Source organism: Thalassophryne amazonica, chromosome 2, assembly GCF_902500255.1.
Source record: "Thalassophryne amazonica chromosome 2, fThaAma1.1, whole genome shotgun sequence".
In the NCBI taxonomy this organism is placed as follows: Eukaryota; Metazoa; Chordata; class Actinopteri; order Batrachoidiformes; family Batrachoididae; genus Thalassophryne; species Thalassophryne amazonica.
This window is the reverse complement of record NC_047104.1, coordinates 135476305-135499783: the sequence shown is the minus strand read 5'-3', so window position 1 is coordinate 135499783 and position 23479 is coordinate 135476305. Positions and strand designations below refer to the sequence as shown.

The 23479-nt window shown below is 41.7% G+C and overlaps 1 protein-coding gene across 1 annotated transcript in view; it reads right to left on the bottom strand.

The window, feature by feature from the left end:
• Nucleotides 1-23479, bottom strand: part of fbn1 (fibrillin 1) — a 269481-nt gene that overhangs the window by 21678 nt on the left and 224324 nt on the right. Inside the window, exons 51-60 of the mRNA XM_034194183.1 lie at nt 14264-14416; nt 14066-14128; nt 12194-12313; nt 11992-12111; nt 11785-11907; nt 11153-11284; nt 3922-4047; nt 3032-3238; nt 998-1123; nt 649-771 (exon numbers count right to left, since the gene is read on the bottom strand). Coding sequence (XP_034050074.1) covers nt 649-771; nt 998-1123; nt 3032-3238; nt 3922-4047; nt 11153-11284; nt 11785-11907; nt 11992-12111; nt 12194-12313; nt 14066-14128; nt 14264-14416 — 1293 coding nt within the window. The remainder of the gene's footprint in view (nt 1-648; nt 772-997; nt 1124-3031; nt 3239-3921; nt 4048-11152; nt 11285-11784; nt 11908-11991; nt 12112-12193; nt 12314-14065; nt 14129-14263; nt 14417-23479) is intronic.

Below are 23479 nucleotides of genomic sequence, written 5' to 3'. Positions count from 1 at the left end.
AGCGCGTTTACCCATTAGTACACAAGATTGCGTGCCAGTGCGGGGATCAAATTTGTGCAAATGTCAAGGTGCCTTAACAGTGCACTGATAACCTTTTCATTTCATTTAATCGATATATGTAGCACCAAATCAGAACAGATCTGCCTCAAGGCGCTTCACACAAGTAAGGTCTAACCATGCCGACTTGCTTAATTTATTACCACCCTTGAAAAATGTCAGCTACCTATTTTATAAACACTACCCAATCTAGAGCCCATGGATCCCTACGGGCAACATGCTAGTTACAAAAAAATAGACTTGCCGAAATAATTAAGGTCTTTTTTCAGTGGGCCCCGACATGTTACAAATATGAATAGGTGGGGGCCTTAAAGTAGAAAAGCTTGAGAACCCTGTGCATAATGTATAGAGAAGCACACATATCATATAGGCAGGTGGAATATAGTGCACAATGTGAATTTTACTTTCTTTTTCTTTTTTCCATTTTTGAAGACATCTTTTATTGTAGTTGAGATATGAAGTAGCTGAGTCAGTATGCTGAGCTTTGTAAGTATCCAGCATACACTGATTATTTATGTGAGAAGAAGAAGAAGAAATGTCTCTTTAATATGGGATCCATAATATTAAAATATAGAGTGTGGGTCGCTCCACCTTTGCAGCTCTTTCCATCTTCCTGGAGGATGTATCCACGTGGGCAGGAACAGAGGTAACTTCCTTCTGTGTTCTTGCAGATGAAGTTACAAGGCTTTGGTGCTTGAATGCACTCATCCACGTCTAGAAATGGAGAGAGAGAGAGACTGATCTTCTGGCAAAAAATTCCAAAAGGGGAGGTAATGACATAGACAGACAGGCTGCATTTTTTGGAGAAGTGTGTGTGTGTGTGTGGGCAGTCCACCCACGTAGTTTCACCACTTTACTAGACAGCAGCCATGAGAACAGGAGACAGGCGTGGAGGAACATGGTCTCTACGGGAAGAGGTGGAAGTGAACTGGTGCCTTACCCACACACAAAGTGCCGCTGATGTCAGTGGTGTAGCCGATTTTGCACGTGCAGGTATAAGATCCCAAAGAGTTGATACACTGACCATTCTTGCACAAATTCCCCATCACACGGCACTCATCGATATCTGAACAGAAACACGACAACCTGTAAATAAATTCATCACAGCTGAATTGTGTGGGAATAATACTAAACTGCAATTCTTGGTCATGGTAGCTTGTTCATTTAATGATTTGTAAGCATTTTTATGGCATATTACAGAAGTGGAAATGTTCCAAACCAGAATGATTTACTCCATTTCAGGCAGCCACTGGTCATTTATTCCACTTCACAAACAACAACTAACAGAGACCAACATTTTATCAGCATTCTTCAGACTTGTAGTGCTCGAATCCAGGGCTGACACTCAAGTCTAACTCAGGTCCTTATTTACAGAACTTGTGATTTTACTTGGACTTGAGCACCGATGACTCAGATTTGAACTCAAGAGTAGCAGTAACAGGGTAGGTCCTGGTAAGCACTTGGCTGGAACACTGCTTGGGAACCCCAGGAGCTACTTTGCCTATACTGTGTACAAGCTGCTAGCTGTGGTTGCTAGCCGCTGTGAACCAACCATGTCTGGCTTTTCTGAGTATCTTATTACAAATATCTGAGGCAATATGGCTTGTTGTGTAGTTAATTGTCATAACAGACCATGTAAGACATCTGTGCTACAGTATTTCTGTTGTGTGAAATTTTCATGTCATTTATTTGGGAAGGATTCTTTAGTCTGAAGGTTCAGTAGTCTATTTATGTATTTACTCCAAATTAAGCTAAACATCACAATTCACAGAGTCGCCCATGAAGGTCGGATAATTGTCATTTGAATTAAATGCCAAAGTCTTACGGAATATTTATATTGTACGGTGCATCTTTGTAACCTGCAAAGTTAAAAATAAAGTAGCATGTTTTTTTTTTTAATTAAAGTACCATTCACTCTCACATCACAGATGAAAGAAACATCTTTTTAATTGAAACGAAAAGCACATGTAAGTATACAGTTAGTAGTGCAGCCTACTGAAACTTGGCATTAAAATATATTCATTTATTGACCTGAACCTTCGAACAAGTGGGATGTACCTATTTATTTTGTATGTTAGCATGGTTAGCAGGTACTGGTAGGTTTGTGACGTTAGCTCCACTGTTATTCTACAATTACAGTTACAATTTTTAATGCTCACACCCAAAGCACCCATCATGAAAATCATCACCCAGCCCACAAAAATATGTTTTAATAAATTCCCAAACCAAGATTAGCATGTTACCTTTAGCATGCTCAATAACTCTGACATAGGGGCATGTTCGGGCTTTATTTGCCCCCCCCGGGTCATGTATGGACTTGTCCATGTTCCACCTCATTACCCATTTACGGGTTGGCATCTGCTATATGAGAACAACGTGTGTGAAATTCAAATGCAGATCTGTGCCACTGTGGTGACCCTATGCAACTGGTAGCATGTGATATATGTATAAACCATAATCATTTTACATAACGTAGGCATAGCCATAATAGTTTTAACATGGTAATGGGGACTTGACTCAGACTTGACTTTTCTTTTATGAATCAAACACTGGGAACTCAAGATTGGACTTGGGTTTGCAGTTTAGTGACTTGACCAGAACATTGGCATCCTTCTGCATGTTATATGTACAGTTTGTGTCATGTCTGTTCCCTAGATATGGTAGGATTTTGAAAAACATCCAAAATATGGTGAAATTCTCATTATAATTTTAAAAAAAAATCTACATTTTCTTGTGGTTTGTATTTGCTGACATTATGGTGTAGTAATGCAATGCTTTCATCTGTCGAGTCATAAAGTTTATGGATCTTGTATCGTATTTGAGATCTGTGCATCTGAAATATACCAACCAGTTGCTGCCTGAAAGGTAGATGTTCTTTGTGAAATGTTAAAAACAACAGTACCTCAGATCCTTGTTAACTGACTTGGTAAAAATGATCTTTCGAACAATTTCACTGTTGTAAACAACTTGTTACCTGCACCATGAGTGGTGTACCCAGGTCCCAGGGGACAAAGCTTCTTAAACTGGGTGGTCCCAGGGAGGGGGCAGAGTTCACAGTTGGTGCCCCAACCCCTGCCTCCGTCACAGCAACATTCTGACTTGGTCACCAAGTTCCTGTTGCTAGATGTCATTTGACACAGAGTGGTAAGAACCTCAGTGAAACAGAAGCCCTCGCGGTTATCTAGAGGAGAGAGGAAGTGACACGAGGAAAAGACAGACAGGAAGACAAACAAAGAGGTGGACCTCAGAGACAGCCGAACTTAAAAAGATAACAGAAAATGCTTTGTCAGTACTGTGTGTGTGTGTGTGTGTGTGTGTGTGTGTGTGTGTGTGTGTGTGTGTGTGTGTGTGTGTGTGTGTGTGTGTGTGTGTGTGTGTGTGTGTGTCAGGTCAGACAACTCGCAAATTCTCCTTGGAGAAACATTTGGGGTAGATTAATATTGGGAAAATTTTAATGTGACATACTATTAAACTTTTTTTTTACAGAAATAAAAGGGTTTATAAGACTTTTGCACAGGAATACAAAATAATCACCGGATAACATGGTTCTTTTTGACATGTTGATAAAGAAGACAGATGCAGATAGGGTTCATCACACTACCTCAAAGAGTGATGTGGTACTAACTAAAGGGTTGTTTTTAAACTGTAAAAACACAAGTTATAATTCGGATCAAGTATATAATAAAAATGTGGAAAAAACCCCAAAGAAACAAAACTGGAGTAAGACAGAGAAATAACTTCACATTAATTTGACACAAAGGAACCCACAGTCCAGAAAGCTGATGGATAATTAGGTTCATTTAAGATTAGACAGAGGCAGAAATATGTACAACATGACTCATCCATAGATAACTGTGTACATACCAATACATTCAGTATGTGTGGGGTTAGAAACGAATCCCTGGTCACATTTGCAGCGGAAGCTTCCGACGGTGTTCTCACACCGGCCGTTCTTACAGATCCCCGGTTTGGCCGAACACTCATTCAGATCTAACACAAGGCACACAAAAACCAATAGAGTGTAAAAAAAAAGAATGCTAATTACAAAGCTCTTTCTATTACAATCTTTCTATAATTAGTGGAAGATACACCAATACATATCCAATAAAAATGACACTTCAATCAAGTACTTCTGATAGGCTTGTTGAGTTTTATGACACAGTGGCAGTTGGTCCCAAACATCTGCCTGTGGTCTGTGATCAAAATATGTCGGTAAGATATGACATTTTAAATTAACATCATATTGTCATTAAAAACTCAACTCTTATGTAAATCCAAAAATTGGAATTTGAATGATATACTTTGTAATACTAATACTGCTGACTGTTTTACAATGGTTTAGGTTGTAATTTGTAATATGCTGTTGGAGTGGTAAGATGACCTATTGTTTTTGGCTATTTTTCATTGGTTGTTTGAGAAACACTGCCAACCAAGTACAATTTTATGTGTTTGTCAGATATACACGTTATTTGTCCATTACCATAAAACTGTCATGAAAGCATTCTTTGGAAAACAGCTGAATTCTAAGTGGATGTCTACATGACTCATTGGAAAAGCCAGTCATTTAAAAAAAAGCGACTGTCTGAAAGCTGAACTCGCCCCCCCCCCCCCCCCCCCCCCCAAAAAAAAACGAGGAAATTCAAGATAACTTGCATTTGGAGGTCAGCCACCTGATGGCAGGAATTGAATAGTTGGAAATTAAATTAGACAGAGTAAAAGATAAAGCAAAAAAGTATAAATCGATGAACAGATATGAAATGTGAGCTCAGATTTCTAATGCTGTTGAGCTTCAAGCTAGACTTTATTAATATTAATTTATTAATTAATTAAATTCATTTACCTGGACAACATAAGACTGAAACACTTTGAATGAAAATATGTCATTCAAAGCGCATATTAAACAAATATGTAGGACTGCCTTTTTGCATTTACGCAATATCTCTAAAATCAGAAAGGTCTTGTCTCAGAGTGATGCTGAAAAACTAATTCATGCATTTGTTTCCTCTAGGCTGGACTATTGTAATTCATTATTATCAGGTTGTCCTAAAAGTTCCCTAAAAAGCCTTCAGTTGGTTCAGAATGCTGCAGCTAGAGTACTGACGGGGACTAGCAGGAGAGAGCATATCTCACCCGTGTTGGCCTCCCTTCATTGGCTTCCTGTTAATGCTAGAATAGAATTTAAAATTCTTCTTCTTACTTATAAGGTTTTGAATAATCAGGTCCCATCTTATCTTAGGGACCTCGTAGTACCATATTACCCCATTAGAGCGCTTCGCTCTCAGACTGCGGGCTTACTTGTAGTTCCTAGGGTTTGTAAGAGTAGAATGGGAGGCAGAGCCTTCAGCTTTCAGGCTCCTCTCCTGTGGAACCAGCTCCCAATTCAGATCAGGGAGACAGATACCCTCTCTACTTTTAAGATTAGGCTTAAAACTTTCCTTTTCGCTAAGGCTTATAGTTAGGGCTGGATCGGGTGACCCTGGACCATCCCTTGGTTATGTTGCTTTAGACGTAGACTGTGTTTCATAATTATTGTATGGCCTTGCCTTGCAATGTGGAGCGCCTTGGGGCAACTGTTTGTTGTGATTTGGCGCTATACAAGAAAAAAGTTGATTGATTGATTGATTGAAACAGAGGGCTACACTTGCTTTGGCTTCAACAGAAAAAAAAAAATCACATAAAAGCTCCTAAAAGTCTGGGTGCTGTGGGTATGTTGTTAAATAAATAAATAAAATAAATCAATAAACAAATTTTCATGGCCTGTCCTGTTGGCCTACTTGATTAAACAATAGTATTAATTGGTATACAGTTTAAGCATTTAGTGTTACAGTATTGTTTTATCATTTTCTCTTCTTATCTTCTTCCTGAAGGATCAACATGAACGGACTCATTTGGTTTATTTAATCACTGATTTTTGACAGAAAAATGAGAGAATGAGAGCCTTTAAAAGAAAGTATGAGGGGGTAAACTAAACTAAAAATACAGCATCTGGGAACCAATAATCCCCTGTGTGTTTTGGAACACGATAAATAACGTGGGACGTAAAAGGGTTAAAATTATACCAGCCAAACAAGTGTTGGATAATGTATCTTCTGTTTTCACGATTGACTGTGTGCATAAGAAATGGGAAACAGATTTTAGTTTTTTATTTTCTTCAAGTGACTGCCCAATGGACACCAGCGGCTGTGTGCGTTTCTCCAGGTTACACTGGAGTTGCGTCAGGAAGGGCAACCGGTGTAAAACCTGTGCCGAATACCAATGCAGATCTGGCTGTATCAACTGTGGCGACCCTGAACAAAACGGGAGCAGCCGCATGGACAACAATATCTGTGTCTAGAATTTTGAATGCACGATTAATTTTTTGTTTTTTTCTGCACAAGCAAACTTTCAAAAATATGTCAGTCACATCAAAATGAATTTGTGTTTGATAACCAAAAACAAAAATGGTCTCAGAATGTTTTGTATAAACCAAAATTAGGGCCCCTTCACACATAACACAAGTGAAGCCGATGAGCGAACGAAGGACGAATTGCATGCCAGTCGTGAAAAATCAGAGCCACCTCGAATGCCTCGTACACCTGTCACTACAACTACTCGCGCACACCAGCAGCCGAAAGACAGAGTGTGCCCTATGAGTGCCCATTCGATCCTCTTGCGGCAGGTGTCGGCCAAATTCCAGATGACACACACGAACATCCAACACTGCTCGCTGGACACTTAGAAAATGTGTGGCCATTTGCGCTGTCAGCACAAAAATAGTGAGCATACAACCACTTTCAAGCTGGCTGTGAAATTTGTCTCAGTGCCCCCATGACTGTGGAGTTGCCAAGCAACACACGTGGCATGCCAGAGTGTCGGCTCCCCCCTCAACACACATGCTGTGCATGTGTAATGTGTGTGTTGCTCCCCCCCGCCCACAACACATGGGTGCATGTGTTTCGCATGCCCCACACTTGCATGACATGCTGATATTTATATACAGATGGGGAGCAGGGAGCCAGAGCGCACACAGCACAGCAAGCCACCTTTCAGCTAATCACTGGCAAGAGACTCACTGACAGCTGCAAATGACAGCTCAGTGCACACGACATGTAACATTAAAAACACAGAGACCACAGCCAGCATGCCGCAGGACTACAAGCCAACACTGCGGCAAATACGCCACGTTCAGTCACGTATCACCAAAAATACGCCATAACAAATGCCGTTTTGTCAGTTATTATGGTGAACATTAAAGACTTCCTCTTTGTCTACATTGTCTAATTTCTCTCTTTTTTTAAATACATTTATCTCCTTGTCAATTTTAGGCATTTTATGCTCCTGTTGTCGGACAGCGATGGTAGTGCATTGGTAAAGTTTCCATCTGTTAATCAAAGCTTTTGTAAATAGCAGGTTTGAATCCCACAGGTGGCATGTATTTTTTTATTTTCTGTTTCTCCACAGTTGCGTGCTCGATGTGGTTCCACATGTTCCAGCTGGTTTTTATTTTTGCTTTCTCTCCACATCAGTGGTGTGATTTGGTGCAACACGTTCCAGCTGTTTGTTTTTTACTTTTGCCCACAACAGCGGCGCAATGTGGTGCGCCATGTTCCAGCTGCTCGCACTGTGTTCATGTACGCGCACGAAAGGTGCACAACACCGTCACCGGTGTGTTTTGCACACCTGTGCAACTGTGCACTCCTCACAACACCAGATGGAATGTTTAATGGTTCCCCATTTCGTGTTTGGTTCGCGGCGTTTCTTCCAGTTTCTGCGTCTTTCATGTTATGTGTGAAGGGGCCCTTAAGAACGTATGGTTTGATCAAGAGCAGTTACCATCTAGAGCAGTATATCACTCTGAACCTGAGTTGAGGTCAGAGGTCACTGTCTGCTTAGGGAGGTAGGAAATGAAATACACTTTCTGTTTTATTGTCCAGTTTATCATAATGACATATTCAAGCTATTTCAAAAACTATTTGCACAAGGTGTAGATCTGGTTCCTCTGTCGGATGAGTACTTGCTTGATGATAAAGTATTCCAGTATTGCATAAAGTATTGTGTTTGAGACATTTCAGCAGTGCAGAAATGTGCTTTACGTATGTGTGAGATATTATTTGTATTTTTGCATTTGGTTTTTATTCAATTTGGTCTTGCTTTATTATCGTCGAACTGTGTCTCGTGTACGTCCATGTGGGCTCAGCATCTTGTGGTGCGTGACACTCAAAAACAAATCAAAAAAGAGCAAGCTGAGATTTCTGATGTCTGCCGAGGTTTGGCGCGGACTCAAAATAAAAGATATGTGATTCGCATCGTGACCCGGACCTTCTCTGGATCTGGATTCCACAACACAATGCAATAATTGTATACTGATCCAGAATGGTCTGACTGATCAAGATGTTTCAATCTGATATTTAATTCACAAGCCGAAACAAAATAGTGTCTTCCTTATTTTGGTTTTACATCGTGATATCTTATCTTTCTGCTGCAGAACATGAATACTGATCCGGATCACTCCCAACATCCAACACTACAGTGGCGGCTGGCCCATAGGGGGCGCTCGGGCGCTGCCCTCCTAGATGTGGAGGGGAAAAGTCATAATATATATATATATTTAAAAAGTATTATCAATGTCAGTTTTACTTAATAGTATGTGCCTACATGTAATATGAATGATTAAACAACACTTCCTCCAACTGGCTCTCATTCAACAGTGCATTTCCACCGACAGAAGCAGAGAACGTATCATTCCTCATCTTGGGCGGTCATTCAAAGCGCCCTTGAAGTGCAGCGAAATAACCAATTGTATGTAGTTGCTAGGGAAAATTAATAAATATTTGGCAAATCAACACTGCCAAAATTAATGGCTTTGGGGCGCCGTAATTTTAGCCCCTGCTACAAAAATGCAGGAACGTTAGATTACAGTCAGTGATACACGTGATGCTGCAGCTGCTGCTGTCAGTCAGTCAGGCAGGAAGAGATGATGGTGACGACGTTTGGGTTATATTATTTATTTATTTTTATTTTGTCTCCGTGTGTTTTGCTGGAGTAAGTTGAAGAACTCTGGGACTCCTGCTCGTTATGTCTTCCGAGGTTTAAAACGGGACAAAAACGAATTAAATCAATGACACCAAAGTTTTGCGGGGATCCTTTTGGAGGCGCATGGAGGTGCGCACATCAGATCTTTCTCGTGGTTTAATGACAACTGCACATCCCGGTTGGAGGAGAGACGTTTGTCTGACCCGTTATAAACCGTGTCAGGCTTCATTCACACTGTCAGCGCGCACACGTCACGGAGGCTGCTGATCTGCGCGGATGAAAAGGAGCGCATCCACCTCTTCAGGTGAGCTGATGAGCTGCTCGGATTTATTCCCGAATGTTGCTCCTGGTGTGGAAACGAGGATGAAAACTTAAGATAAAACGAATGAGTGACGTTTTTATTTGTTTTAGGGGGTCAAAGCTGTGATCTTTTTTGGGACAGCAGACCAGCAGGGGTGGTGGCCAAGTGGTTAATGCGCTTGGTTTCAGTTCAGAAGGTTCTGGGTTCAAATCCCACCCCTGCCACATTTCTCCATGTAATGTGGAGTTGCGTCAGGAAGGGCATCCGGCGTAAACCTGTGCCAATCAACATGCAGATCCGCCTTGGATTTGCTGTGGCGACCCCGAGTGCAAACAAGGGAGCAGCCGAAGGGACTTTTTTACCAGTTATAACGGTAATAGGGGAGGCCAGGGCTGTTTGTAACAGTGTTCAAAGCTGCAGCCTTGCTGGTATTTTGATTTCACTTTACACGTTATGAGGATCAGTTCACAGAAGTGAAATATTCTTTGGAGTATTCCACAGTCTAAAACAAATTATTTGCTCAGTTTAAAAACAAAATTTGCATGTTTTTTTAAAGAAATTCTAACTCAGCCACTGAGTTCACACAAGACACTTATAGTCAGACAAACCCAAGTTTAGCAACGCATTTAATTAAGTGGTTTTGTATACTTAATTTGCTTTGTCCTCTACACTGTTAATTAATTTTAACCAATTTAATTTAAAGGTTTTGGTGTTATTATTTAGTCAAGTTATTTAAGTTTTTCAAGCTTCTTTAGTTTGCCTCCATTCCACTCAGTAATGTTCATGCAAAATATTACCTTAATTTTCTCTCACACACACACTCTCTCTCTCTCTCACACTCTCACTCTCTCTCTCACACACACTCTCTCTCACTCTCACACGCTCTCTCTCTCTCTCTCTTTCTCACACACATGAACACTTTCTCTCACTCTCACACACACACAAACATTTTCTCTCTCTCTCTCTCTTGGAAGGTCGTGTGAACATTGTGATATTTTCTATTTTGTTAAGGGGGTGTCATCGTGAACCCCAGGATCTGTTTGTCTGAAGATAATGGCAGTGCAGTACAGTTTGGTGTACTATGTGTGTAATTGGTGTCAAATAGTGAAATGTTCTTTGCTCAAGAACTTGAGTGTTGTATTGCATTTGATACTGTTCCTTTCCAAAGTAGAAATGGGGCCTGATATAGCTGTAAATGGTTAACTTTATCTGTAAAACTGCTGATTTTGAGAAGGACATGTAATGATTATTGTGGAATTGTAGTAATTTTCCAACTGTTCACTTGAATGCCTGTACTGGACAAGGCAAGAAAATCTATTGGCACAGCAGCCCCACCAAGACTGTTTTTCACCAGCCGCCACTGCAACACTAACATGGTTCCTTTGTACAACAGCCACATGTGATTTAAATTTTGACAAGATCCATCAAGCAGATTTGAGATGATCCTCGAAATGGTGAAAATATAAGAGATGATCCAGAATCAGGATCTTCTGAATCGGGAACTCATGTCAAATTTAATGAAGTCTTCCATGGCCTAATATCTATCTGTGGTGAAAATTTTGTCAAAATCTGTGCAGTAGTTTTGGAGTTATCCTGATAACAGTCAGACAGACAAATAAATACATAAATAAATAAACATCGATGATTTTATTATATCCTTGGCGGACGTAAAAATTAAAATGTGAACAGCAAAAGCCAAGATTTCAACACTACATGAACCAGTTTGGTCTACAGTTGATTGTTATTTGAATCTATAATTTAGCACCTCAGTTGTTAACTTACCCATGCAACCATCTCCGCTAGGCAAACGTGTGTATCCAGGGGAACATATGCACATATATGTACCAATGAGGTTCTTGCAGCTCATGCCTCTGCTGACACAGTCATCGATACCATCTTCACACTCATTCTGATCTAGAAGACGTAAACAAATGATCATGAGCAGATGTATGCATGGACAAATAAACATTTAAAAACACACACATGTACACAATCTACATTCTGAAGCACTACGGTGTTTAATCTGACAAATCCAGCAGTGAGCTCTGTTGCGCCTAGAGAGGACGGGATGGCGGTCTGTTTGTACCTCCAATGTAAACAGTGACGGTATAGACACTGACAGACTCCTCCTGTCTCAACTATTCCTTCCAAATACAGCTGTTGCTATGGTGCCCAAACTATCTGCGAGAGAGTGGAGGTATAAACAGAGGCTTAAATTGTTACACTTAACAGAGAGAGTATTTTAAGTTTTTCTAACACACAGAACTCTTGAGGATCTCACAGAGATAGTGTGTTATGCAACTTTGTGGAAGAGCCAGCATGCCTCCATGAGGTTTATTTTCAACCAACACTTTAGAGTAAACGGACCCGATTGAGGAACCCGACTGTCTGAGCGAAGTGTTGAGGTGCAGTACCTTTACACATCCTCTTATCCTCACGCAGCACGTAGCCTGTTGGACATTTACACTCGTAGGAGCCCATCACATTAACGCAACGGAAGGCACACAGCAGCGGATTCTGGGCGCACTCATTAATGTCTAGACGAGTCAACAAAAGCAACAAGTTCCGGTAGAAGTTAGGTGAAACTGGAAATACTGCATCACGTACGGAAATTCACATACCTTCACAGGTCATCATTGGGCCAGGCTCAAAGCCGTCATCACATGCACACTCAAACCCTCCGATCACATTAGTGCACGTGCCGTTGCCACATGGGTTGCCGATCTCGCACTCGTTAGTATCTGTGTTGAAGAAAGACACATGAGCTACATCAATGCAGAGCAGAAAGAAGAAGGATGTGGATAAACAGAAAGACCAGCTGACCTTCACAGGTTACCCCTCTGATGTCCAGCTGGTATCCCATGGGACATTCACATCGGAAAGAGCCGTCTGTGTTGATGCACTGGCCATTAACGCATGGATCATTACGACATTCATCAATATCTATAAATAAGAAACATCAACAGAGTGAAAACAAGACACAAACAGGAGGTGCACAGTGTTTGTGACAACAATTTTCAAATACACGTTTCCACAATGGGGTACATTTCACTTAAGTGTTAATAGATAATCTGACTTCTTGTAATCATAAGGGACATGATATAGAATGTGGCTGCTGTCCATACTGTCCAGGAAGCTATCCAGGGTCATAGCCATAGATTGTGGTGCTGACTGCTGTCAGCTCCCTGATGGCCTATATACTAAACAGAGACGCACAGGATTTTCAACTTATATTTCTATTACATAGAAAGACATGATAAATGTCACATACATTTCATTTATACAGAGGAGGTTCCATTTAATTAAAAATAGGCCATGATAAATTAATTTAATTGTGTTTTTTTGTGTTAAAGAAGATTACTGAGTGAAAATAAAGACATGCATTCCCAAACAGCTCATGGAAAATTACTTTGAATCAGATTTATGTGTATTTGTATTGATCGTGTAAGTCTTTTAGTCTTTATAAATTCTGTTGTGTGTGCAAATGTCACCTATTTGCATGTTCAACACCCACAATTTTGAGCACAACCCTTTTGTAAATCACACTCGTAGTGTTTAAAATAACCGAATTACTGTCTCTGGTGAGGAGTCCATTAAAAACTGCAATTCACACCCTGGACCAGATTGAGCTCATCTTCGAAAAGGACTGACCCACAGGGAAACACTGTCTTCTGTAAAAATTTAAAGGAAGTCTTAAGCATATGAATGAACATGTACAATGTATCTCAATGATTATGAAGTTTTCAGATTTGGGAGTTAAACCTGGACTAGCTTCATCTTGGGTGACAACTGAGATATTGACACCATATTGTGTAAAACTTTCAAGTCATTCCTGGTCATTTTTATGCAAAGAGGCGACAGTGGTCAAGTGAAGTCTGGGAGCATGGACTGGTGCCACGTGTCACCATATCCACTACACCACATACCCAAATTGGGTCCTGGATGGCACACAGGCAGACGACCGGTCTATCACCACCTCTGGAAAGTAATGATCTATCTGCCGCAGCGAGGTGAAACATATATCCCCTTGGAAGCAACAGAGAAACATGCTACATGGCCAACAGGCACAACCTGATACACCCTCATCATGCAAGTGACACTCTATCTAAGTTACTAACCATTTCACAAAAAGTCATTCCAATGGTACAAGGACCATCCGAAGCGACCTAATACCAAAGACATCCAGTCATTGCCTCAGGTCACTGATTAGCATCCATGTCTCACGATCATAGAGTCAGAAGAAAGCAATATGACCCTAAAGACTAATGTGGCCAGTGTGACAAAAATGGCTTTATCTTTCTGTTGGAAAGCACTTTTTAAACAATTTCTACTATCTGTGCTACTCTTGTAAAAGGACAAATCATTCGTCTTGGCTGTGTGAAAATTTCTGAATCACTTAGAGGAAAATGACTGGTTATCGTGGTCATTCTCTTGTTCAATTTCTGGTGACAACCGCTTCTTAAAGTGATCTTTAATGAACCCCAAATCTGCTTGTCCCTGGGGTGCAGTGTCTCAAATATGTTGAAGAAATCATTTAAAATTGAAAAAAATAAATTGAGATGTAAGTTATCCAAAAATATTAATCTGTACATATCTTTCCAACTTGCTCCATTCACAGATAGGAATAAGACAAACATAAAAAAAGAGGGACAAAGGCCAAATATAACTGAGTTAGGACTGATCTGACCACAGTACCTTTTGGATGGTCATCCGGCCCCCGCCGATATCCCTCATTGACACAGAGAAGAGGGTAAGCCTCTGGAACCATCAGATGTAGAAGTCATAAATACCACAAAATGACAGATTTGATGATTACAGTAAGCGGTTAGACCAAAAATGTTCAGAAATGTGTCTTTTGGTGCATGTCTATGAGTATCCGTGTGGTTAACGCACCCTCACTCTTGCTGGGGCAGATTTCACAGGGGTCTCCCCAGCCTTGGCCTGGCATTAAACTGCAGCAGCAGTCATCCTTGGTAGTGTTCATGACGTTTGGAGCAAAACAGCGACCGTTTTCAAATTTGGTGTAGCAGAAGTTCACACGGACATCTACAAGGAAAAGAGGAGAAGGAAGTGATGTGAAACATGTTACTGACTCAGCACATCTTTAAACAAGCGTCATCAGGAGATGACATATTCAACAATATGTTGAATATTTCACTGTGACCTTGAAACTGACCCCAAAGTCACAGTAATCAACTGTTGTTGGGGGATCACCCAAGTACACCCTTACGCTAAATATGAAATTAATTAGTCAACTGGTTCTTGAGATATTGCGCTAACAAGGGTGGCAATGACAATATGTTGAATATCTCACTGTGACCTTGAAATTAAGCCTAAAGTCATGTTAATCAACTGTTGTTGGGGGATCACCTAAGTACACCCTTCTGCTAAATATGAATGAAACTGGTCAACTGGTTCTTGAGATATCACGATAACAACCGAAAATGGACGGACCAACAGACAGGCAGTCGTGCTGATCACTATGTACCCCGTGTTTCATACTAGTGTGGTAAAAATGGATAAACCATCTTCACTGGTTTAGTCTGGAGGTCAAATATATTATTCAAGTATGCAAATGGAGGGAGGGAGACGCACTGAAAGTTTGTTAAGCTGGGAACAGTAGAAAAATTTTGGTCCTCCGTTTGAAAATAATAATCATTATTTTGGTTATCTAAAGTCTGTCATTGTGAGAAAAACACAATTTAACTGTACACAACAGCATGATTTCACTAAATAATATTCATGTCAATTCACGGATATAATGTACTCAATAATGAATCATATCGCGGGTAAAATAAGTATTAACACACATCACCATTTTTCTCAGTAAATACTATATTTCTAAAGGTCCTATTGACATGAAATTTTCACCAGATGTCAGTTAAAACACAAGTAATCCACACATACAAAGAAATCAAACCACAGGAAATGTTAAATTGACTGTAGTTGTTAAAGTTTATATGTGGCAGCCCTGCATCTGTCCAGAGTGTACCCCAACTTTCGCCCAGTGTCCACTGGGATAGGCTCCAACCTACCTCCTTCCATGCCCAGGACCCTTAGCCGGGGTCCTAGGCAGGGAAGACTAAGACAAAGGAAATACAAATAAAAATGTAAATGTACACACTTGCAGCCACTGGCTGATTTCCATTGTCAGTCCCCCTGCCAGCAACCTGCTTTGTATTCCTTCACACATTCATGTCAATATTCCAGTTGATATCAACCCTACATTAGTCTAGAGAAGGCTATCCTTTAGAGTTCTCATGGGTGTTTTGGTGGCTCTCCTCACTTGTTCTTTTTCAGAACTGCCTACTCCAGCTATTTGTTTGTTGTTTATATTCCTCATTAAATGACACTGTTACAAATTTCTATGTGGCAATTTTTAAAAATACACAAATGGCTAAACACACATTAAGCATGTTCACCTAACCTGGGTATCTTTGGAGATGGGAAAAGGCAGAGCATATGGAGGAAACCAACACAAACACATAGAGAACATGCAAACTCCACACAGAAAGAACCAGGTCAGATTCAAACCCTGGACCTTCTCATTCTCACTGTGAGGCAGCAGTGCCAGCCACACCATGGTGCCCCGTCATCATATACAATTTATTTAAAGTGGCATTTATTACATAGAATACAACGGTCAGAGATGAGTGGAACACTCAGAGGCTCAAATACTAAGGATGTTTTAATGCAACCCCAATTCCAATGAAGTTGGGACGTTGTGTGAAATGTAAATAAAAACAGAATACAATGATTTGCAAATCCTCTTCAACCTATATTCAATTGAATACGCCACAAAGACAAGACATTTAATGTTCAAACTGATAAACTTTATTGTCTTTGTGCAAATATTTGCTCATTTTGAAATGGATGCCTGCAACACATTTCAAAAAAGCTGGGACAGTGGTATGTTTACCACTGTGTTACATGACCTTTCCTTCTAACAACACTCAATAAGCGTCGGTAACCGGTCCGATATGGGAAAATATCCAACTGGTAAACAGCCAATCAGAGTGTGCGTATCATCACAGCCATATAATAATATGACCTGTGTTGAAAAATACAAGCCATAAATGAATTCTAAACAAATTTAGCTTTCCCCTTTCAAAAGCAATTACGTAAAATAATCTAAAATGAAGGTTATACAAGTACAATTTAACCTTTATTTAACCAGGTTAGTCCCACTGAGATCGAGATCTCTTTTGCAAGGGAGACCTGGACAGTTATAAAGTTTCCAGTCCACCTAACCTGCATGTCTTTGGATGTGGGGGTAAACCCACACAAACACAGAGAGAACATGCAAACTCCACACAGAAAGGCCACAGGTGGGAATTGAACCCATGACCTTCTTGCTGTGAGGCAACAATGCTAACCACTGAGCCACCGTGCTGCTTTGTTACTTTTCCTTGTCATTTTTGGTTTGGCATTTGATGTGTTTTTTTCAGTCGGTGATCTGCTGCCGGGGCTGCTCTTCTTCCCGACTGAAGATCTTATTTGTAATGTGAAGCATATGGCAGGTCTTTCCTGCTCACACTCGGCCTTCACTGAACTCAACACACATAAGCTTTCTGACCGCCGCGGATCTTGCATGCATGCACACACACATACACACACACACCTGACACACGTGCACACCTGGTGCTGCGAGGACTTCGTCAAAGGCTCTCATGTTGCTTTCCTCCATGAAACACATTCGTCAGCCTTTGTGAGAAACAGACTTACACTGATCTGTGCACGGCTGTCCATGTGCACGCACACATACATTTGTTAAATGTGTGTTTAACCATTTGTGTTTTATTTTTTAAAAATTGGTCTTTCTTAATAAGGTCAGATAAGCTGTCAATGTGTTTCATTTAATTCAAGGGTAGAGGCAATTTAGAATATAAGACTAGAAAATTAGAGCAAACTAGAGCACTGCGCTCATAGAGCGCAAACCTCCGCCAACACTAGTTTCCAGTTCCACAAAATTTTACTTTGGAAAAAAATTAGAAAAGTCCTGTTAGAAGTGGCTTTTCATGAGCTAAATTAGATGTGATCAAATGTCAGGAGCATGTATTTAGTTCATGCACTTGAATCAAAGTTTGCTTTTTTGTGGTGTTGTCAGGTTTTTGGTTTGTTTGTTTTTTTACTTCTTTAGTTTCTGAATTATTTTTCAGATAATTTTCACATAACATCGGTTGTCTATGCAATTTAATTCGTCATTGCTTTTTGGCACTTTGTTTCAGACTGATAACTGGAAGACAACTCCATCCAATTTTGGTGGTGTAGGTAAACCTATAACAGAAAAATGAGAGTCACTGAGGCACTTGATTGAGATATAATGCAAAATGTACACCAAATGGGGTTTTCAATAACAAATTTAAATGTCTACAAAATCCACAGTTCGGATCAGATCCGGATCAAACTTTGTCAGGCAATAGTGAGTGCCAGTCTACACCTCACTTTCAAATATGAGTGTGATTGGGGCATGTCTGATTAAGATATAATGTAAAGTATACATTAAATGGGGTATTCAATGTTAAATTTAAATGGCCACAAAATCTGTAATCTGGATCAGATCTGGATCAGACTTTGTCAGGTGATAGTGAGTGCGTGCCAATCTGCACCTCACATTCAAATATGAGAGTGATTGGGGCACGTTTGATTAAGATATAATGTAAAATATACATTAAATGGGGTATTCAATGTTAAATTTAAATGGTCACAAAATCTGTAATCTGGATCAGATCAGGATCAAATTTTGTTAGTCAATAAAGGATACCATCCTACATAGCATTCTCAAACATGAAAGAAATTTGATCTTTTTGTGACAGAGGTGTGAATTTTTGAAAATTTGTTCAATGTTAAACAGGGATTTTTCCAGGATTTTTCCTGACTTTGACCTTTGACCTATGACCTTAAAAAATGAATCACTTCTTGTCTATCAGGATGTGAATCTTCAGTAAAAATTTCATAATGATATATGAAAAATTGTGGGCTCCAGGGTGTTCACCAACAAAAACAAACAAACAGATGAACAAACGGGCGAAAACACAACCTCCTCTAACGTCGTTGGTGGAGGTAAAAATGTTTTGAAGTAGATCATTCCTGCTGACTTACAGCAACACAGGATGTAAACAACAAACCCACCACATTTCTGACAGTGATGACACAAATGTGTTGGTTGCGAGGGTGTTGACTAGTCACGGTGTGGCTGCGGTTATGGAAATACACACCACCACTGGAGCATTATGATAATAAACCTAATTAAGTGTAACATTCATGTTTTCAGCACATAAAGCATCCTCACAACCTTTCATGTTTTATTGTGTTGATTGAATTGCAGTGGATTTAATTTGGCTTCATTTGACAGTGATCACCAGGGAAAATATAATTTAATGTCACAGTGAAAACAGGCCACTGAAAGAGGATCACAAATGTAAAACAGAATGCTGTGAGTGCTCATGAGGATTGTGAATTAGCCTAAAACGCAGCCAAATAATGTAGTATAAGGTTATGCGTTATGTCGTGCTGTTTTGATTTCCAGTTTGCTGTTTCTTCACCTTTATAAACTTTATAAAAACCTTGTAACTGTTAAAATGGCATAAGCAGCGGTCACTCCTCTGAGTCTGGTCTGCTTGAGGTTTCTTCCTCAATATCATCAGAGGGAATTTTAACCTTTCCACTGTCACCTCTGTGCTTGCTCTAGGGGTTGGTAAGGTTAGACCTTGCCTGTGTGAAGCACCTTGAGGCACCTTGTTGTGATTTGGCGCTATATAAAATTACTCATCTTCAACCGCTTATTTGGGATCGGGTCACGATGGCAACAACTCCCGCAGGGGACACCAGACTTCCCTTTCCCAGGCCACATTGACCTCCTTTGACTGGGGGATCCCGAGGCATTCCTAGACCAGTGTGGAGATATAATCTCTCCACTTAGTCCTGGGTCTTCCCCGGGGTCTCCTCCCAGATGGACGTGCCTGGAACACCTCCCTAGGGAGGCATCCAGGGGGCATCCTTACCAGATGCCCGAACCCATCACCTGGCTCCTTTCAACACAAAGGAGCAGCAGCTCTACTCCGAGCTCCCCATGGATGACCGAGCTTCTCACCCTATCTCAAAGGGAGACACCAGCCACCCTCCTAAGGAGGCCCATTTCAGCCACTTGTACCCACAATCTAGTTCTTTCGGTCATGATCCTACCCTCATGACCATAGGTGAGAGTAGGAACAAAGACTGACCAGTAGATTGAAAGCTTCCCCTTTTGGCTCAGCTCCCTTTTCACCACAACAGTACGGTAGAGCTGCTCCGATTCTCCGGCCAATCTCACGCTCCATTGTCCCTCACTCGTGAACAAGACCCCAAGGTACTTGAACTCCTTATTTGGGGCAAGACCGTTTCCCTACCCGGAGTAGGCTATCCATCGGTTTCCTGCTGAGAACCATGGCCTCAGATTTAGAGGTGCTGATCCTCATCCCAGCCGCTTCGCACTTGGCTGCAAACCAGTCCAGTGAGTGTTGGAGGTCACAGGCCGATGAAGCCAACAGGACTACATCATCTGCAAAAAGTAGTGATGAAGCCCTGAGCCCACCAAACTGGAAACCCTCCTCCCCCCAACTATGACTTGATATTCTGTCCCTGAATATCACAAACAGGACTGGTGACAAGGCGCAGCCTGGGGGAGGCCAACCTCCACCAGAAACAAGTCCGACCTTACTGCCGAGCACCTGAACACAGCTCAGAAGGGACCCCTCATTCCATACTCCCACAGCACCTCCCAACAGTATCTCCTGGGGTACCCGATCATACGCCTTCTCCAAGTCCACAAACACTTTTAGACTGGATGGGCATACTCCCCGCCACCCTCCAGGATCCTTGTGAGAGTGAAGAGCTGGTCAGTTGTTCCACGATCAGGACGGAACCCACATTGCTCCTCTTCAATCAGAGGTTCGACTATCAGCCGAACCATCGTTTCCAGCACCCTGGAGTAGACTTTACCAGGGAGGCTGAGTAGTGTGATGTCCCTGTAGTTGGCACACACTCTCTGGTCCCCTTTTTAAATATGGGGACACCACCTCAGTTTGCCACTCCTTAAGCACTGTCCAAGACCTCATCGCAATGTTGAAGAGAGATCTCATCCAAGACAATCCCTCCACACCCAGAGCCTTCAGCATTTCTGGACGTATCTCATCAACCCCCAGGCCTTGCCACTGCAGAGTTGTTTGACTACCTCAGTGACTTCCACCAGGGAAATTGATGAAAATCCTCCATCAGCTTCCAGCTCTGCCCTATTATAGAGGTGCGCCGGTCTGATGCGGAGTTCCTCAAGTGTTCCTTTCAGCTTACATCTTCAGTTGAGGTCAACAGAGTCCCATCCTTACTGTAGACAGCTTGGATGGTCCCCATTTTCCCCTCCTGAGGTGCCTCACAGTTCACTAGAAGCACCTGGTGATCTTGGTCCTCTCCGGGAAACCATCACCTTATTGTGGTGGAGAGGTTTGTGTGCCGCTATGAACGTGAGAGCTGTGTTGTCTGGAGCCTTTGTGCTCCTGGTTCGGTCTCCCATGGCAAATTGGTGTCAGGCGAGGGGCCAGACTAAGAATGGTTCACAAGAACACCATGACAAAATGAGGCAGAGGAAATGTGACCAGTGCCCCGGAGGAATCCCGGGGCCCCTGTCTGGAGCCAGGCCTGGATGGAGGGCCTTGTCAGCGAGCGCCTGGTGGCTACGCTTGCCATGGAGCCCAGTCGGGCACAGCCTGAAAAGGCAACGTGGACCTTCCATCTCCACCCCATGGGCTCACCACCCGGAGGGGGACCCCACTGGTGTTTGGCTGCGCTGTCCCATTGGTGACAGTGAAAGTCGAAGACCTCGGCGACCAGACCCAGGAGGCAGGGGCTAACTCTGGGTGTGTGGAACGTCACCTCGCTGTGGGGGAAGGAGCTGAAGCTTGTGCAGGAGGTGGAGCGATACCAGTTAGATCTGGGGGGCCTCGCCTCCACACACAGCCTCGGCTCCAGAACCACTCTCCTTGATAGGGGCTGGACCTTATATTAAATTAAATAAATTAAAATTATGTGTCCCACCAAATATTTCAGAAGCTCCAGCAGGGGACAGTGAATAAAGAAAAAAATGGCTTGTTATGAAAGAGATCTCCAAGTGCACCTGGTGTGCCGCTGATCAGCATCTTGGCATCAGTTTGAGTGTGAATGGGTGAAAATGAGGCAACATTGTAAAATGTTTTGAGCGTCTTCATCAGATGAAAATGCTGTTAGTAATTTCTATCAGGTGGAACTCTGAATTAACACCTGAATTTTAACTACTTGTGTTAGTCATGGTGAAATGTACTCAGGGCATTAATTTGAAGGGTTACAGAACCAGGAAATTTGGATGGAACATGCTGAGTGTCTTTGTTTAGAGTGTAGTTGTTACCTCCACCAAGGAGGTAAGGTTTTCACCTATTTCTGCTGGTTGGTTTGACCTTTGTCAGAATTACTCAAAGCCCTGTTGGTCTACTTGGTGGATGGCGGGACAAGTGGCCAAACAAGAACCCACTACATTTTGATGCAGCTCTGCATGCAGAGACATTTCCATAAAAGAAGTTCTCCTTCTCGATTTTTCATGAAATTATGCATGGGGCATAAGTAAAAAGAAATCATACACTTTCAAGGATTGGAATATTGATTGGGGTTAAATGATTGTTCAGCTGTTGAAGTATCCCCCTCCCCAGATCCTCATCCCCACCCCTATCCCGGTGAGCGGCACTTCGACTCAACCATATCTCGCGCCGTTTTGTCATGGCATCACGAAAAGTAAATTAATCTGCAGTTCGTGATATCGGCGTGAAAATGTACCGCTTTTTGTGAAATGAGGGGTGACACGGGGGAGGGGGGAGTCTGGGGAGGCACTCAACTGAGTGCATACCTTCACAAAGGTGTGACAGACATGTCATCCCCAACCAATATATTCCAACACTTTGAATTCCTGGATCCATTTGCAGATATAGATCTGCAACAAACAAAATTTAACGGATTGTTACTTCGCCAATGTCCCACCCCTCTAAGCACTTCAATCAAAATCACTCCATAGTTTAGTATTATTATCATCATATGTATTATTTATTTTGGAGTAATCTTGGTGATAAACCAACTAACCAGTATCATGGGGGTAGGTGGGATGGGTGTGTGGCAGTCAGGGATATGACCTGACTGGCAGAGGTATTAAAATTTCTATGGGCACGTAATGTAATCTCATGATGGTTTCTTGCTCTGTGGGACAAAGTTTGTCCTTCTCAAAAAGCCTTGATCTCCTTTCTAGCCCATGCTGCTCCAGCTCCACCCTGCTCCTCGTGTTTACCCTGAACCCTCAGCCCAGCGCTACTAACGCAAAGTGAAATGCTGAAAACTCTAAGTGCCCTCAATGACCTGATGATGTCACCACTTCAGTGTTAGGAGGGGGAACTCCTTAAAAGAGGTTCCCCCACCCAACCCCAAAACACACACAAATGAGGAAAATGGAAAAGTGATGTGTTCGGAGCCACCCGGGCTCTGCTGACCAACACGAAAAGTGGAACACCACAGGCTGCTGCTTAGTGTCAGCTCGGAAACACATTCATTGATTCACCACCATTTTCTTTTTGTGCTTTTAACTTGGAAGCATAACAGATTTCTACAGTGAAGCTTCTAGTTTTTTTCTTCTTATTCTCATACGTACATAAAATGTACTTTAAAAAAGAATCACTTTAGGACACATTAGTTTGACTCTCTTTAAGTCCATGGGGAGGTGATGGTCTAGTGGATAGGCGTTGGGCTTGAGACCAGAGAATCCTTGGTTCAAAACCCCAGCCTGACTGGAATATCGCTAAAGGCCATAGATCCTTAATTCCCAAGTTGCTCCCAGTGTGTAGTGAGTGCTGTTAGATAATATCTGTGCCAATTATTATTTTATGTTAGTGATCAAGTATTTGCCTTTGTTTTTTGATTGGAATCTGGTTTAAAGTTTAAACATAAGAGTTAAGTTTCACTTCCATCACACGTGCAAGTTCAGATACAGGGAGGGCTCCCCCTATCTATGAGAGCCAATAACATATAGACTAAACCACACCCACTGTAATGTCCACATTGTAT